Source organism: Gymnogyps californianus, chromosome 5 (genome assembly GCF_018139145.2).
Source record: "Gymnogyps californianus isolate 813 chromosome 5, ASM1813914v2, whole genome shotgun sequence".
Taxonomy (NCBI): Eukaryota; Metazoa; Chordata; class Aves; order Accipitriformes; family Cathartidae; genus Gymnogyps; species Gymnogyps californianus.
In genome coordinates, this window is record NC_059475.1 from 1,380,514 (window position 1) to 1,397,716 (window position 17,203).

At 64.0% G+C, this 17,203-nt stretch overlaps 1 protein-coding gene and 1 pseudogene across 2 annotated transcripts; one reads left to right on the forward strand and one right to left on the reverse strand.

Annotated features, from left to right (window-relative positions):
* Positions 1-306: 306 nt before the first annotated feature.
* LOC127016686 (NACHT, LRR and PYD domains-containing protein 3-like) lies at positions 307-10,592 on the forward strand. Of its 2 annotated transcripts, XM_050897347.1 has the most exons (9): positions 307-418; positions 619-717; positions 4,863-5,158; positions 5,839-7,525; positions 8,090-8,218; positions 8,955-9,125; positions 9,401-9,574; positions 9,677-9,847; positions 10,009-10,592. In XM_050897347.1, exons 3-9 carry the CDS (start codon positions 4,873-4,875, stop codon positions 10,238-10,240), a joined length of 2,850 nt encoding a protein of 949 aa, XP_050753304.1. In that variant the 5' UTR covers positions 307-418; positions 619-717; positions 4,863-4,872; the 3' UTR covers positions 10,241-10,592. The 2 variants fall into 2 exon arrangements, with proteins under 2 accessions (XP_050753304.1, XP_050753305.1); XM_050897348.1 differs by lacking the exon at positions 9,401-9,574.
* On the reverse strand, positions 10,587-15,852 carry LOC127016687 (antigen WC1.1-like; annotated as a pseudogene).
* Positions 15,853-17,203: the final 1,351 nt, after the last annotated feature.

Below are 17,203 nucleotides of genomic sequence, written 5' to 3' on the forward strand. Positions count from 1 at the left end.
GCCTCCTGCCTCAGGATTGACAGCAATTAAACAGAGACATTAAACCCATCCAAACAGAGCGAAGGGCAAACAAATACCACCGCCCGTGCAGATGGGAGAGGAAACGCAGCTGGAAACCTGATCAAAACCTTTCAGGGAGGTGTACAGGCTTTCCTGCCAAGGCTGGAAGGTTTTAGCTGGTGATGCTGCTTCCCCTCCTCCCTCCCGGCCGCCCTGTTTCCGGCACATGGCCGGCTCTGCTTCTCCGTGCTTGGAGCCATTCTGCCTCCAGAGCGCTTCTGCAACATCAAACCCCAGTCTCCATCCCAGGGCTGCTGCCTCCCCCTCGCTGTAAGCCCGGTCGCAGTTGGCAGTGGCCAGCCCAGCTCGGATCAGGCAAGCACAGCACATCCCGCAAAGGCAGCGGAGGAGATCGCAGGTATGTGGAGGCAGCAGGCAGGCAGGAGGCAGGCAGGCAGCAGGCAGGCTCTCACGCATTTGCGGAAATGCCTTCTCTGGCTGCCTGACCTTCAGGGAGCAGAAGAGGGGAGCTGGGGTGGGAAGGGAGCTGCTCGGGGCCAGCCATCCTCACTGCCCTCGTTGTTTTGGGTTAAAAAAAGTACCGTTGCCTATTAACAGGGAGAGCTGCGTGGGTACGGGCTCCCGAGCCGGCCGGCATGGCAGCCCCTGGCCTCCATCCCAGGCAGCTGCGAGGAGGCGGACACTCACCTTGAGCAGGTAGATCTGCGTCTCTGTTTCGCTATGTCACCCCGAGCAGGAATGCTGCACGTCTCTCTGCCGATGGCTAGGGACCCCCGGCAGCTCTGCCCCCTCGCCCCCCCCGGGTGCCGGCGTGCGCGGAGGAAAGCAGCAGCCCTTACCTTCTGTCCTCCGGCCGGCTGCACGAGTCGCACCTTGGGAGCTGGCTCTTGCGCAGAGAGGAGGGAGGGAGGAAGGGGGGGGGGAACTTGGGATATTCCCACAATGCACCTCTGCAGACCGCATGAAGATGGAGAGCGGGGGGGGGGGGGGGGGGGGGGAGGTGACAGCGCTCCAATCCAGAGGGAAGGGTTGGGACTTTGGGGGGGGAACAGGATGCCAAGGGGGGGCTGGCAGGGCGGTTAAGGCAGGCCAGCTGCATCTCCACGTCCCCTGTTATTTGGGGCTGAGCTGTGGCTTGCTGGCTCGGCGATTCGGGGCTGCCCCTGCAGCACCGAGCCCCCTGCCTGCTTTGCTCGCTTGCTGCTCCAAAGCCTGCCTGGGTTTGCAGCGATTACAGTGAATATAGCCACAAAGGAGGGGGGGAACACACTGGAGAAAATGGGAGGGGGCCAGCCTGATAAATTGGGATGCTTGTCTGTAGACAAGAGGAAAAAGGAGTCTGGGGTCCCCGCACCAGGATAAGGGATTTCTGAGTGTGACAATCCCCCAGCAGTGAGTTAAGGGGCTGCAATCTGTCTTGCCAAGGAGAAGCTCTGCGCAGCAGAGGGAGGAAGCTAAAATGCTGCACCTTCGAGTAGTTTTGTGCCAACTCTGCTTCCCTTCTCCCCAGACCCTCCCTTGCCCCAGCGGGCCGGGGTCTGACTCCCCTCACAAAACTCCTGCAAGGTCTTTGAGGGACTGCGGGCAGCCCAAGGCCAGCTCGGAGCTGGGCACGCAGCCCAGGTCCCGCTGCGGAACGTTGTCAGACATCCAGCCAGGCTGTGCCAGACACGCAGCCTCCTCCTTAGCCGCACCGGTGCTTCGCAGCACGGTGGTTAAAAGCAAACAGTCCTCCCTGTCACAGCCTCACCTCCTCCAGCCAGGCACAGGTCTCAAATTCACACCGCTCAGGTCAAGTCTTGCTTGTACCCCAAACTGCAGCCAGGTCCTGGGACTGTCTAGAGCTCTTTTAGCCCGATTTTCTCAGGAAATAAAGGCTATGTGATGCTTGCCCATCTTCCTCCATACCATTACTTGGCACCCACTGACCAGCTTCCTGTGATTCTGTAAAAAGTGTAGACACGCTAAGGAGATTATATTCAGAAACCCATGAGAAACCAACTTTGTCAGCTCAGCCACTCACAGAATAACTCACTTCACTTCTGTGGCCACTGTATTTTTCTCCCTCCCATAAACAGCAGCCAAGCGACAGCTCAGCCACAAACACAGTTGGCACAGTAAGGCAGAAACTCTAGAGAAAAATCAGTGTTTTCTTCCTTGACCCTCTCTGGCTCTGCCAAACTGCCCACAAGAGCCAAGCCGGTGTGTCTCACCTATGCCAACATGCTTAAAAATACTCAGGCTGCTTAAATTCCGCTGTAAAGAAAAAATCTGCCCATGTTTGAAGGCAACTGCAGAAAACACAGGGGCTGGATGTAGGAACCCAAATCTTCCAGGAAAGGCCGTGCTTCGAGGGCCCAGTTTCGGATGCAGCTGCCAACACTCCCTCGGAGCAGGGAAGAGCAAGGTTATCTTGATGTAGCCCTTGGCTTCAGGAGCCTGCTTGGCTCAGACAAGCTGGCTCAGACGGGATTAGCTGTGGCTGATGCTGATGTCCCCTCTGCTGCCTGTCTGGTCCCACGCTCAGCAGTGCCAGCCCTCCCTGCTCTTTTAGGGGCTTGTGCCAGGCACAGTCAAGACCGTTCAGTGGCTGCAAACGACTGCCTCCCCTTCCTCACGCCTCCCAAATCTGCTGATCTATTGACAGCAGCAGAGAGGGGCTAAGTTTCGGCAAAGCTTGTGAAAATCTGTGATTTAATGCAGGAGAGACACCCAGACTGCTGCTCCCAGGAGCTGGGCACAGGACTCATAAAACTTTTTTTGCCACTTCTGCATCAGGCAGAAATATCCTCAGCCTCTGCGCCTCCCCTCAAACACAGCAGGAGGAGGGAGGGAGCCCGCTGCGAGTGGAAATTGCCGGCTCCAGTCCCCAGAGCCTGGATGAGCTGAGGCCAGGGGGTTCCGGCTGCGGTTTCCTTATGTTCACACACGCTGCCTCTGCCTTAGGAGATAAACAGCCCCACACGATGGATTCATATGCCTTCGACTTTTTGAATTTACATTATATGCCTCAGGTTTTGAATTTTTAAAATATTTTTACCAATGTAGAAAAAAAGGGAAGCAAAGGAAAGGAGCTGTAAAACCAATAACCTCACCCCCCTCATTGCAGAGAGAGGGAGAAGCCAGGAAAGCAGCACCAGAGCTCGGCAGCGCTCAGGAATCCCCTGGCACCAAGCGTGGGAAGGGTCCCCTGCGGCAAGTGGGTCACATCACCCCTAATGCAGCACGGGAGAGAGCCGAGCGCCGGCGCAGGCACAGCAAGCAGCAATTCAGATCAAGACACAGCAAGGTGAAAACAGCTTCTTCAAGGTCAGATGGAGGAGGAAACCTTTAGAAACTGTGCTGCTGTTTTTTCCTCCTCCCTCTCGGCTCACAGCATACCCCAGGATGAGTTAGCAGGGATAAGAACAGCCCTGCCTCCTGGGGAGCCCTCCTGCAAGCCCTGCTGGGCGGGCTTGGTGGCAGCAGCATCCTTGGGAAGGAACATGGTGTGCCCTGCGCTTTCAGAGAGAAATAGTTGTTCCCAGACTTATTCGAGGGAGGGACAGGATGATGATGCTCAGGCTCTGAGCAGGGGAACTGAGCTAGACGGATAGAGCTCAGCCCATGGTGCCACAAAGCCAGGCTCATTTTGGGGCTTGTGAAACCCTGACTGGACATTGTTTGGGTTGAACCATCTCCCCGTTAGCTCTGCCCTGCCCCTGCAAAGCCTGCTGGCCTCCGTGTCCCGTTCCCTCGCAGCAGGAGCCACCCAGCAGGCACCCCACAAGCCTTGCCGCACTAGCCGCACCATTTGCGATTAGCTGCCAAGATGTTGCCAATAAGGAGTCTGTTTTTCCCCCTCCTTAAGCTCCCAAGGAGCCTTAAAACATCCTTTCCCCCTTTCCCAGCATCCCTCCAAAGGCAGCTTTCCTAAACACATCCCCCCGAAGCATTTTTGTTTCCACCATGCCATGCAAGCTGCAGGCAGTCATCCACCTCAGCTGCAAAATCCCCAGTGCCTCGATCCCAGCTCCTCACTCCCTGTCTCCTCCACAGGATGGGTTTGCTCCCTCCTAAGCGAGACACAGGTACCCTGTTCATAAACCAGAGCATGAAAAGCAGGAGAGCAGGTCACAGAATGGGCCTAACGCTCATTTCATCCCTAGGCATCAGAAACCCCCAAGGAAGCCTCTCTCCTCTCCTAGAGCCCCAGTTGCAGCCCACCCATGGCTGGAGAGGGAGGAAAAGGCTGCACAGCAGCGAAAACCAGTGGCCATTTGGGCAGCAGCCATTTCTCCTTACCTCTGCACTTCCAGGGAAGCAGGATGAAAGACACTTCTCATGGTGGAGTGGCTTGCTGCAGCAGCCCAGGTGGGGCTGCAGATGTTGCAGCAGCTGAAGCACTGCCTGGCTTAGCACCCTGCACAGAAAGTCCTCGCAGTGAAAATACAAGCCCACCTGCCCCTGAGGGGCTATTAATAGCTCGGGCGGTGCGGTGAGAGCATCATGGCCGGCCACGCTGCACCGAGGGATGGCACAGGCAGGGCCGTGGGGACCGGACTGTCCCCAGGACCAGGGGGACTCTGCCCCGAGGGGCTGCAGCTCCCGGTCTGGTTACAAACCCCCAGGATGCTTTTTCGGGTGTTTTTCTCTCTCCCCTGTGCCCCATTCCAGGGGGGACATCCCCACGGTGCCGGATCCTGCAGCACCCACAGCCTTTGTGACCTTGCCACGCTGGGGTGACTGTCCCCAGGCTTTCCGGCGCAGGAAGAATCGGGCTGTAGGGGACAAACTCGGTGCTCAGCTCCAAAACCTCTTGCCATGGCGTAGCCATGATTTCTAACCGTCGGTATTTTCAGGTGACATCCCATGATGGCAGGGGAAGAGCGTGCATTAGCCGTCCTCTTACGAGCGCTGCAAGGTCTCGCACCTAAAGACTTTCAGGAGTTTAAGACGAAGTTATCGGAGGTTCATGTGGAAGGAGGATGGAATATCCCCAAGGATTCGCTGGCGAAGGCCGCCCACCCTTGCGCGCTTGTCAGCTGCATGGGCGAGAACTACAGCGAAGACGCTGCGATGGACGTAGCGATTGGGTTGTTCGAAGAGATGAACCAGAGAGACCTCGCTGAGAAACTCCTGGATGAGAAGGTGAAAGGTAGGAAGCCAGCGTACATTTTGCTTTTCTTTGTCTCTTTTTTTCCCTTGAGTGATCCTGGAGACAGGTAGAAGTTGGTAAGAGCAGGTTTCGGCTTCCCAGGGAGCTTGGGAACATGAAGATGTCCTGCTGTGTTCCTATTAGTGTGGGGGCTGTAGCGACCTCTCCTCTTGCTGTCCCCGCTTACTGCTGGGCTCCCTCTTCTCCTGGAGAAGAGCCTTCAGCTCTCGGCACTGCCCGGCAGGCAGCTGGGCAGATCCTTTCCTCCTGGGATGGGGACTAAGGACATCTCTGCAGAGCTCACGTTTGGTAACACTTTGGAGCTGGAGGCATCCCCGGGAGCCCAGGGACGGCGCCTTTGGCCAAGGGGGACGGAGGCTGCAGGTGGCCCCAGGCAATTGCGTTTGCTCCCAGGGTGGATGAGGATTGCAGGGTGGTTAAAGCAGGGGTTGATGGATTAGGATGATGGGGGGACCCAGGAGAGGAGAAGGACCCCCCCCAACTGAGCCGAGGCCCTAAATTTTCACAGACGATGTCCTTATTGCCTCTGTCAGACTTAGGAAAGCCCTGAGCATTGAAACAAGTGTCCTGTTGGTGTGTCAGGAGCATGGCTGGGCTGGTTAGGAGCTCCTCGGGAATCCGGCTGTGCTTGGGACTGACGCTGCTTCTCACCGGTGCAGAGTACAAGCGGAAATACAGAGAGCACGTGGTCCAGGAGTTCCTCCGGTACAAAGAAGTAAACTCCTGCCTCGGGGAGAATCTGTCTGTCAGCAGTCGCTACGCCACCCTGACCATCGCCAGGAAGCCTCAGAGCAAGCGTGGAGGCGAGCATGAAGCTGTGGGCGTCAGCCGTGGATGTGCCGACGCCAGCAACGGACCAGCCACCGTCACCGTCACCGCGCAGACGCTGTTCAAACCCGACGAGGATGGGCAAACACCGCAGGTCGTGGTGCTGGTGGGGGCCCCGGGGATGGGGAAGACAATGACGGTCAGGAAGGTGATGGTGGAGTGGGTGGAAGAGACCCTCTACACGCAGTTTGACTACGTCTTCTGCATAGACTGTAAAGACATTGCCTTTACCAAGGAAGCAAGCGTGGCAGACCTGGTTTCAAAGTGTTGCCCTCACAGGCGAACGCCAGCTGGGAAGATCCTGGACGACCAGAAGAAGATCCTGTTCATTTTTGATGGCTTCGAGGCCCTAGGATTTTCTTTGGTTCAGCCCAAAGACGAGCTGAGCTCTGACCCCAGGGAAGTGAAGCCGCTGGAAACCACCCTGATGAGCTTGTTGAAGAAGACTGTTCTCCCCGAGTCCTCCTTGCTCATCACCACGAGGCCAACTGCTCTTCAAAGCCTGGGGCAGTGCCTGGAGGGTGAGTATTACGCGGAAATACTGGGATTTTCGGCAGCCATGAGGGAGGAATATTTCCACAGGTATTTTGAGAACAACAATAAAGCCGACATGGCCTTCAGGTTTGCCAGAGGCAACGAGATCCTCTACAGCTTGTGCGTCATCCCCATCATGAGCTGGACCGTCTGCACCATCCTTGAACAAGGGCTGTACAAGAAGAAAAACCTCATCGAGTGCTCTAAAGCCACCACGCAGATGAGCATGTTTTACCTCTCCCGGTTAATGAAGTGCAGAGGCAGGGACAACCCACAGGACCTCCAGCAGTTCCTACACAAGCTTTGCTCCTTGGCTGCCGACGGCATCTGGAAGCACAAGGTCCTCTTTGAGGAAAAGGAAATCAAGGACCGTGGCTTGGACCAGCCAGACCTTCTCCCCCTCTTCCTCAACGAGAAGATCTCAAAGAAAGGCGTAGACCATGGGAATGTCTACAGCTTCACCCACCTGCACCTCCAGGAGTTTTTTGCAGCCATGTTTTACGTTCTGGAGGACGATGAGGAAATGGTCGGTGACTCAGGGGCTCTCGTGAAGGATGTAAATATGTTATTAGAAAGCTATAGCGAGTCCAGGAAGGATTTGAACTTAACGGTGCGGTTCCTGTTTGGTCTGGTAAGCCAAAAATCGATAGAGTACGCAGACAAAATCATCGGGTGCAGAATTTCACCGCGAGCCAGGGAAGATATGCTGAGGTGGCTTCAGGGGAGGCACAGAGGCATCTCCCATCCCGGCCAAGCACTGAAGGTTTCGGAGTTGGACACTTTCCACTTTTTGTTCGAGATGAACGAGAAAAGCTTCGCGCAAAGCGCGTTGGGTCGTTTCACTGACATAGACTTGCAGGATATCAAGTTGACCCTGTACGACCAAATGGCTCTTTCATTCTGCATCAGGCAGTGGGCTGGGCTGGGCTGCGTCACCCTCCGGGGATGCTCCTTCGACCGGCAGGATCCCGGGGAGGAACCTCGGTAAGTACTGCCCCTCTCTGCTCCAGCGACCCCAAAATCGCAAAGATTTCTCCTTCTCCACCCCAAAGGATGGTTGTAAAGGCATTTCAGCTCCTTCCACCCAAACTTCTTTCCTTGGGGGTTTAGTTCCTCAGCGGAGGTTTTTACTTCTTCTTGGGGAGAATTCCAAGAGAATAAGGATCACGCGGGCTCCTCCGTCCGCTGCATGCGGTGGGATTGATGGAGCTGGAGCATCTCGGCTCAACTTCCCCAGCCTGCACAGGCCCATCCGTGCCCGGCTGTCAGTCTGCCTTCACATTCCCCTTCTCGCACGCAAAGGGGAGATTCCCTGGTGCTGAAATTTTAGGTGCGCCCCGAGCTTTGCTTGAGAGCAGGTGACCCCAGCAGTAACGCTCGTGATCCTTTGCATCTCCAAAGTCATGGAGGTCCCTCCCGAGGAGACCTCTCGTGACCTGGTGGCAAGCTCTGCTTGAAGGGGGGCGGGTTGTATGCCGGCATCGAAGCTGGGAGCTCCCGGTGCCGGTGAGGGCTACCTGTGCCCCCCGGGGCTCTGTCCTCCTGCAGCTCCGGTGCCTTGGGAGACAGAGGACATCCCCGTCCCCTCGCTGAGTGGCGGCAGGAGGAGCTGCACTCCCCCATCCACCCGCTCTGCCAGGCGCTGCGGCACCCGGGCAGCGACCTGCGGGCGCTCCGGTAAGAGACCTGCCCCCCCGAAACCGCGGCCGCGGTGCTGCTGCTGGCATGAGGTGGGTTGTGGCCACCCCGACTGGCTCTGGGGTGCAGGGGCACCCAAACCAGAGAGGAGTGGGTGGGTGCTGCCCCCGGCAGACAGGACAGGAGCTGTATAGGGGGGTACGGTCACCCCCCACAGTGCCCTGCTGCTCCCTGGGGACCACCAGCATGTGGCTGGGGTGCGAGGCCAGGCCCCCATGGGCTGTGGGTGGGTGTGGTCCCTTTCATGCTAATTGCCCATGGGATGGGTGGGTGTGGTCCCTCCATGCTAAGTGTGCATGGGTGGGTGTGGTCCCTCCATGCTGATTGGCCCTGCAGTAGGTGGATGGGTGCAGTTCATCCATGCTCATTGGCTGTGGGATGGGTGGGTGTGGTCCCTCCATGCTGATTGGCCCTGCAGTGGGTGGGTGTGGTCCCTCTGTGCTGATTGGCCATGGGAGGGTGTGGTCCCTCCCTGCTGACTGGCTGTGCTAAGGGTGGGTGTGGTCCCTCCATGCTGATTGGCTGTGCTAAGGGTGAGTGTGGTCCCTCCATGCTGATTGGCTGTGCTAAGGGTGGGGGTGGCCCCTCCATGCTGATTGGCTGTGTTAAGGGTGGGTGTGGTTCCTCCATGCCGATTGGCCAGGTGGCCGGGCAGGGGGTGGGCAGCCACGGCAGGCGTGATGAGCCCGTCTGTTCTCTGCGGCTCTCCCCGCAGGCTGCAGTGGTGCGGGCTGTCGGAGAGCTGCTGCGCGGAGCTGGCGGCGCTGCTGGCCGAACACCCCAGCCTGGCCCGGCTGGAGCTGGGCGACGGCACGCTGGGCGACGGTGGCGTGCGCCTGCTCTGTGAGGGGCTGCAGCAGCCCGGCTGCCGCCTGCGTGTCCTACGGTGAGCGGCCCTGGTACCGCCGGGTGTCCCCCCCCCCCCCCAACCCCAGCACCCTGCGGGCATCTCCCAGGAGGCCAAACCCACGGGGTGGAGCGGAGCACTGGGGACGTATCCCAGAAGAGTTGCTCTGGGGTGGCATTGTCCCTCTGTCCCACTCTCCCAGGGCGAGGAGCTCGAAAGTAGTGGCACCAGGGTGGGGACTGTCACCGTGGTGGGGTGGCACCGGGGGGGCCCTCGGGCTGACTCTGAGGGTCTTTCCGGCGGGTCCCCGGCAGGCTGCGGTACTCCCGCCTCACCAGCGCCTGCTGCGAAGACCTCGCTGCTGTGCTGGGCACCAGCCTGCGCCTGGAGGAGCTGGATTTGTCCTTCAACGAGGGGCTGCGCGATGCCGGCGTGCAGCTGCTGTGCAAGGGGCTCCAGCGCCGCGCCTGCCAGCTGCAGGCGCTGCGGTAAGGGGCCAAGGGGCCGGCCGGCGCTTCCTCCTTCCCACCCGGAGCAGCTCACCAACCGGCCGGTCAAACCCCACGTCCCTCTTTGCCTTGGTCCCGCAGGTTGGGGAGCTGCCGGCTGACGGGCGCCTGCTGCCAAGCCCTGGCCGCTCGGCTGGTGGAGAACCCCAGCCTCACCTGCCTGGACCTGAGCGACAATGAGCTGGGAGCCGATGGCGTCCTGCAGCTCTGCCAGCAGCTCCGGCATCCCGCCTGCCCGCTGCAGGCCCTGGGGTAAGGTGCCTGGCACATCCCCTTTCCATCGCCGGCATCCCCCTGCCGGCACCCCGGGGTCAGATGCTGCGGCCCAGGGAGGGGGATACCAGCATCCTGGCACCCAGGAGAGCAGAGGGTGGTTTTTAACAGCTCTTCCCCTTTTCTTGTTCTATTTAAAGACTGAGCACCTCCGGGTTAAACGAGGAAGCGCTGCAAGAGCTGGCCGCCCTGCAGGCACTGAAGCCCGACCTGAAGATAGGGTACCTCCTCGAGCAGGACGTGCCGCAGGCGGGGGCCATGGCCCGGCTGCCCTTCCACCGCGGGGTTCTGCCGGGCGCGGGGGGGCCGGGGGGCAGGAAGGCGCTCCCCTCCTTTAGGAGAGGTCCTTGCAACAACCAGAGCCGTTTCTAGCCCGGTTCTCGGTGCTGCTGAAGTCGGGGGGAAGCCTCCCTGGGTTTGAGCCTGCCCCATGCGTGGGGGCACAGGGGAGGAGGTCCTGCCTGCATTTGCTGGGGGTCGGGGCAGAGCCGGTCCGGGTCCTTCCCTCTCCCGTTTCCCCACACGCGTCGGTGGGAATAGTGGTGTGGGCGTTTGCCGATGCTAAATAAAGGCCTTGGGCCCAGGCCCAGGAATCCCGCTCTGCTCTTCCCCATCCTCCTCCCTGTCCCCACCGTGCCCTGGGATGTGTCTGTGGGTCCAGCTCCTGCCCCACGTCCCCGAGGGATAGCGAGGTGCCACCCCTGGAAGCGAGTCTCCAGCCAGTTTTGGGTTTTAATAGGAAAAAAAAAAAAAAAAGAGACATTCACAGTGAAATGAGAAAAAAAAAGTCCCTGCGGTGTTACTCATGGGAGGGACGCAAGAGCTGTTCTGCTGCTGTGCTGCGGTCCTGGGCAGAGAGAGGTGACCTCCATGGCCAGGGCCACCCCTTCTTGGGGACAGAGCCCCACCACCCTGCACCCGTGTCCCCAGGGACTCCCGCGGTGAGACCCAGGCATCCTCACAGCGATGTCCCCACGGTGCTGACCTCAACATCATCATAGTCCACGTTCCCCGGGGGCTGTGCTGGGGGGTCCGCTGTGGCTCCCGGGGGACTTGGAGGGGGGCAGCTCCCACCTTAGAGGACAGCAAAGGCTAGTGCCTTGGGGGGGGGCGGGGGGCTGCTTCGTGTCCCTCCTGCCAGACCCCGGCTGGGGTCTTGCCACAGCCCCCATGGATTTGCTGCCTGCTCCCTGCCTGCCACCGCAGCCAAGCCCCCCCCCAAGGTGGCTCTCCAGGGGACAGGGCGGTTGTGGCCCCTCTTACCTGTGGGTGGGCCAGAGCCCCAGCTCCTCCGTGCCACCCCCTCGGAGATGTCCCCGGTGCTGGGAGCGGGGGACTCTTCCGGCACGGCCGCAGCATCGTCGTAGCCATCCGGGGGGCCATGCTTGGCCACGGCAGGGGAGTCTGGGACAGGCACAGGGGTGGACGGGAGTGAACCGGAGGCGGTGGTAGGGGTCTGGCTGTGCCACCCCCCTCCGGCCACGCCACCAAGGGTGTCCTGATGGCACTGGGGTTGCAAGCTCTCAGCCAGAGCCCCAGCGAGGATTAATCAGCAGGGAAAGGTGATGCTTCGCTGCACGCTATGAGAGCGGCAGCTGAGCTGGGCTCGCCCGGGCGAGGGGGGGGCCGTGTCCCCTCGGTTCCCCAGCCCCAGCCCGCATCCCCTCTCCCCAGGGCTCCCCGCCGGGTTCCTGCCCCCATGCTCCTACCTGGGGCTGCCTTGGGGTCGTTCTCCTCCGTGCTGTCCCCGGTGTAATACGGCAGCTTCATCCCCGACTCCTCCAACAGGGAGCCTGGCGGGGGGAGGACAGGGTGTTGGGGGTGGCCAGAGCTGGCACTGTGGGCAGCACGGCCCCGCGCCGCGGAGCGGGACTGCGGTAGGACCGGGGGACACCCCCAGGCCATGGGGACGAGCCAGGTGCCACACCGCCAGGACCTGGTGCTGCGGTGGGGCCGTGGGGGAGAGCCCCCCTGCTTCGGGGAGAGCTGCGGGCAGGGGGCTGCACCAACCTGAGCGACTGGGCACCTCCTGGTACTCTGGCATCGGGGTGTAGTCCAGCTCCTCATAGACGGCGTCAGAGACAGCGTCTGCGGCTCTGCCGCGGCCTGAAATGACAGGCAGCGCTCACCCAGGGCTGTGGGGACCATGGGTGGCACCGGGGGTGCCCACCCTTCTGAGCCGCCCCACGGTGGGGGAGCCCCGGGACCCCCAAAGCAGCTCCGCCCCGGCACACCCCCGCTGGGACCCACCTCGGCGCCGAGCCCAGGCACGGTACGCCTGCACGGCCAGGGCGCCCAGGGCCAGGCACAGCAGCATCCCCAGGACCACGCACAGGACCGTTGCCACCGGCACGGTCCCCGCCACTGCCGCCGAGGTGGTGCTGCTGGGGACACCTGCGGGGACGTCGCCAGGCGGCGTGAGGAGGGGGACCCCGGCCAGCCCGGCATGGGGGGCTGCCGGCACGGACAAAGCTACCTGTGCAAGCGGTACCGTCCGGGCAGTGGCTCCCCGGGGACGGGGTGGGCGTCCCACTCGCGCTGTCGCTGTCCTCATCACAAGCGACGTGGGCGTCCCTGCCGGGGCTGCAGGTATGCAGGCGCCAGGGTGCCGAGGGGCACCGCCAGAGCGAGCGGGCCCCCTCCTCGCAGCCCACCCAGGCCAGCCAGGCGGGGGCCGGGTCCTGGGTGGGGGCGGCCGCCAGCTTCCCCCCGTCCCCGCAGCCCAGCTGCCGGCAGGCAGCGGTGGCCGTGGCGGGGCTGGTGCCGTTGGCACACACGCGGCCCCAGGTACCGTTGTAGAGCACCTCCAGGTGCCCGCTGCAGCGGCTGCTGCCGCCCGCCAGCCGCACGGAGAGCTGCTCTGCAAGGGGGTGCAGGGGGGGGTCACGGCACAGCTGGGCCAGGACCCCCCCCAGGGGGATGGTCCCCCCGGTCCCGGATCTGGGGGCGCGCGGCACTGACCTGAGCAGACGGCACCCGCCCCGCCACCGCGCTGGCAGCCACGCTGCGCCGAGGCCGGGCAGTCCCAGAGAGACGCCTCGGTGCCGGCGCAGCCACCGGCATCCAGCCACAGCGGCCCCGTGCCGGGACCAAAGCGAGCCGAGCCGGGTGCCGCCAGCGCCGTACCGCAGCCCAGCTGGCGGCAGACGACGGTGGCATCCGGCATGTCCCAGGTCTCCTGGCAGACGGTGCCCCAGGTGCCATTGACGTAGACCTCCACCCGCCCGGCGCAGCGCCCGGGGCCGCCCACCAGCCTCACCCGCCAGCTGCCTGTGGGGGCACGGAGGGGACCGGGCTGGGGCGGCCGCTCGGGGTGCCGGCACCCCCCAGCCCTTCCCCGGGACACTCACCCGAGCAGACGATGGCCACCTCCTCGGGGCTGCCGGTCGGCGTGGCGGCCGTCGCGGTGGCGGCCGTCGCCGAGGCGGCCGTCGCCGAGATGTTGCACTGGGCCAGGTTCTCCTCGGTGCCGTTACACTGCAGGCCCTGCAGCCCCGCGGCACCCGAGCCCGGCACAGCGTAGACCTTCTCTGGCACGCCACAGCCCAGCTGCCGGCACACAACGCCGGCACCCCAAGCGTCCCACAGCCCCATCAGCACGCGGGCCCAGGCCCCGGGGCTCACGGCGACCTCCAGCCGCCCGTCGCACCGCGTCTCCCCCTCCACCAGCCGCAGGGGCTTGGCGACGCCTGCAAAATCCCCGACGGTGCCATGGGGCCGTGGCACCGGCAGGGTCGAGCCCCCAAGGGGACGGCAGGGCCCCTGCTCAGCCTTCCCCTCGCCCCAACATGGCCCTGCGTCCTCCGCTCCCAATTGTTGGGGTGTCCCAAAAGCCCCTTAAGGCTTTTCCCGGTGGGTGCCATACAGACCTGAGCAGTTGATGGCGGCGGTGTGGCCGGGGGTGCAGGCGGGCTCCCCCAGCACCGCCCTGGGGCACTCGCCCAGGTGCCGCTCGCTCCCGCCGCAGCTGAAGGTGTCCCGCCACAGCGGCCCGTCCCCGCTGCCAAAGAAGCCTCCCGGGGGCACGGCGGCGGCAGGGCCGCAGCCGAGGTGGTGGCAGAGGACGTGGGCGTCGGGCAGGTCCCAGCCGGTGGCGCAGAGGGACCCCCATGTCCCCCCCACCTCTGCCTCCACCCGCCCGGCGCAGCTCGAGCTGTTGTCCGCCAGCCGGAAACTCGTGTAGGCTGCGGCAGAAAGGGCGTTGGGGGGGGGACACGACGGTGCCGGGACACCCCCAACACCCCTCGGCATCCCCAGCGCTTACGGGAGCAGATGATGCTGGCATGGCCGGCACAGCCCTGGCCCTGGGGCGGCCGCTGGGCACAGGAGGCGAGGAGGGGCTCGGTGCCGGTGCACTCGAACCCCCCCTCCCAGAGCGGCCCTGTTCCTGCCTCAAACCACCCGGTGCCAAGGACGGCCAGCGCCTCGCCGCAGCCCAGCTCCCGGCAGACCACCTGGGCGGCCTTGATGTCCACATGGTCCTTGCAGACGCCGGTCCAGGTTCGGCCCCGCCACACCTCCAGCCGCCCGGCGCAGGCGCCATCGCCGCCGACCAGCCGGGCAAACCCTGCCGGGAGAGGCACGGGGGTCAGTGGTGAGGGATGTGCCGGGACCGGTATATCCCCCCCCGCCACCCGGCTCCTACCTTTGCAGACGACGGCGCTGTCGAAGTCGTGAATGCCGATGTAGGGTCCCCAGCCGCGGATCTCGCAGTTCCAGAGGGCGGCCTCGTCCCCACGGCATTTGACCATAGCCAGGTTGACGGCGCCATCCCCTTCACCGAAGCGGGTGCTGGCGAGGTAGGCACCAGCAGCCGAGCCGCAGCCCAGCTGCTGGCACACCACCTCGGCGTCCTCCATGTCCCAGTTCGCCATCTGCCACCGAACCCCAGTGGCCCCGTAGCTTCGCCTCCACCCTCCCGGCACAGGGACCTCCACCGGCCACCAGCCTCAGATCCACCGCCTCTGCACCGGGGCACCGGCACGGCCTCAGCCAGGGATGCCCTGGCACACGGCGAGTGTCCCGGCACGGCCACCCCCTCCCCACACCTCACCTCTACAGGTCACCCCCACGTCCCGGTCATGGTCGCAGAAGTGCTGTCCCCAGCCAAAGTGGGGACAGTCCTGCAGCATCGCCTCGTCGCCCCGGCAGAAGAAGGGCTGGAGCCAGATCCGGCCGGTGCCCTGCCCGAACGGGGTGTAGGAGGACGCCTTGACCGCCGCGCCACAGCCCAGCTGCCGGCACACCACGGTGGCCCAAAGGGCATCCCAGTCGAAGTCGTAGTTGCAGACGGAGCCCCACTCGCCATCGTGCTTCACCTCCACCCGGCCGGCGCAACGCCCGCCGCCGTCCACCAGCCGCAACTCCCCGGTGCCTGCGGCAAGGAAGGTGCTGAGCCCGGCCTGGGGCTGGCGGGAGGGTCCCGACCCTACGGCTGCCCCCTACCCCATGGCTGCCCCCCGTCCCGGCGCTCACCCCCGCAGAGCTGCACACACAGGAGCAGCCCCAACACCCTGATGGGCACCATCCTGCCGTCCCGGACCCCCCGGCACGGGGCGGGTGATATATAGGCAGCGCCGCAGCCGGGAGCCAATGGAGGCGGCAGCACCTTTTGAGCCGTTATCAGGCGGGTTATCTCCCGGCTGGCGGGGCCCCGGCCTCCAATAACCTGCTCCGTGCCCAAATATGAGGCTCGGCTCCGCTTCTGGCGTCACACACCTCGCCACAGTGGGTCGGCGCCCGGATGTCCCCGGGGGGAGCCAGCCTGCCCCCCCAAGGCACCTGCCGCCGGCATGGGGTGCGTGGGCCCTTCCCAGCCGTGCCCCGCCGTGGGGCTGACCCTGCTGCCGGAACCTGGCAAGAGCCCAGTCCTGATGGCGACAGGATTCACCCCAAAAACCTACCAAAGCCTCCACTGGGCCGCCCTCAGCACCGGCACGGGGCAAAGCCCAAAGACCCCAGCACGCCGGCACCCATCCTTGGGGTGCTCTCCTCCCCAGGGTGCCTGGAGACCCCGGGGGGGGGCACTGAGGTGAAAGCAGCCCCCAGGCTCACCGCGGCGTTTGCAGGTGGCACATCCCCGGCGCCTCGCGGAGGCCGGCAGCACATGGCGGCGCTGCCCGCGCTGCCTGCAGGTGTGCCCCCGCGCTCGCCTCGCAGCGCGGGCAGGAAGGAGACGGTTTCCCCCCCCCGCCCCGGGCGAGGACCTGGCGTCGGCATTGACCGCACGCGGCTCCCCGGCCACCTGCAGCGCTACCGATAACGCCGTGCTTTTGCGCGCCGGCATCTGCCTGCGGTGACGCCGCTGAGGGGGGGCACGGAGCCAGCCCAGGGCCAGGAGGGCGAACTGCCTGGCTAAGCCAGGACCAAGCACCAGCAAAAACCGACGGGCACAGGACGGAGAAGGGAGTAGGAGCTCCCTCGAGGTCTCGGTTGCATGTGAGGATGAGGATGGGACTGGGCCACCCACGGCCGCAGGACCCGGCAGGCTCTGTTGGCGCCGAGCGGTGCCGGTAGCCACGGCCTGGCCGGGCCGGTGGGACAGAGAGCAGGGCGAGGAGGAGGCAATGTGGCAGGCGGCTTTGCATCGAAAGGCTGCAGATGCGCAAGCCCCGGCAAAGCCACCGAAAGCACAGCAACAGCCCCAAATCGTGACGGCGGTGGAAGGGCCCAGCGACCCGCGGGAGGCCAGCGCGGCGGCAGCCGGGAAATGCAGGTGGCCGAGGGGCCGCACGCGGTGGCGGCCGTTGGTGGCATCACGACCGCGCGGTAGGGTGGGGGGGGAACCCGCCTTCTCCCTGCGAGGGCTGCGGGGGCACACCTGCAGGCAGCATGGGCAGCACCGCCACGTGCCACCGGCCTCTGTGAGGGGCCGGGGACCTGCCACCTGCAAATGTCCCCGGTCTCACCCCGGATGCCTTGTGGGGCTGGCGTCACCCGGGATGTCCTCGATGGCGTAGCACGGACCTACCGTGGCTGCCTGTCCCTCCTGCCCACACGTGGCCCCCGGGTGACCCATTGGGGACGGAGACCCCACCGGGGCTGGCAGGAGGGGGACGATACAGCTTTGGTATCCCCAAGGCAGGAGGTGACCCTCGCTGCGGGCCCTGGCGACACCGGGAGCGCCCACCCCACGCCGCCGCGGCCCGGCCAGGGACGTGGCCCAGCGTCACGGGAGGTTTTTATACCGGAATCCCTCCCTTGCCTCCTCAAAGGGCGCTCCGGGGCTCCGGGCAGGGCGGGAACCGGACCCGCCGCCGCCGCCGGTGCCCGGGGCTGGCCCCGCCCACTACCCGGAGCCACCACCCTCCCTCCCTCCGCAGCGCCCACTCCCCG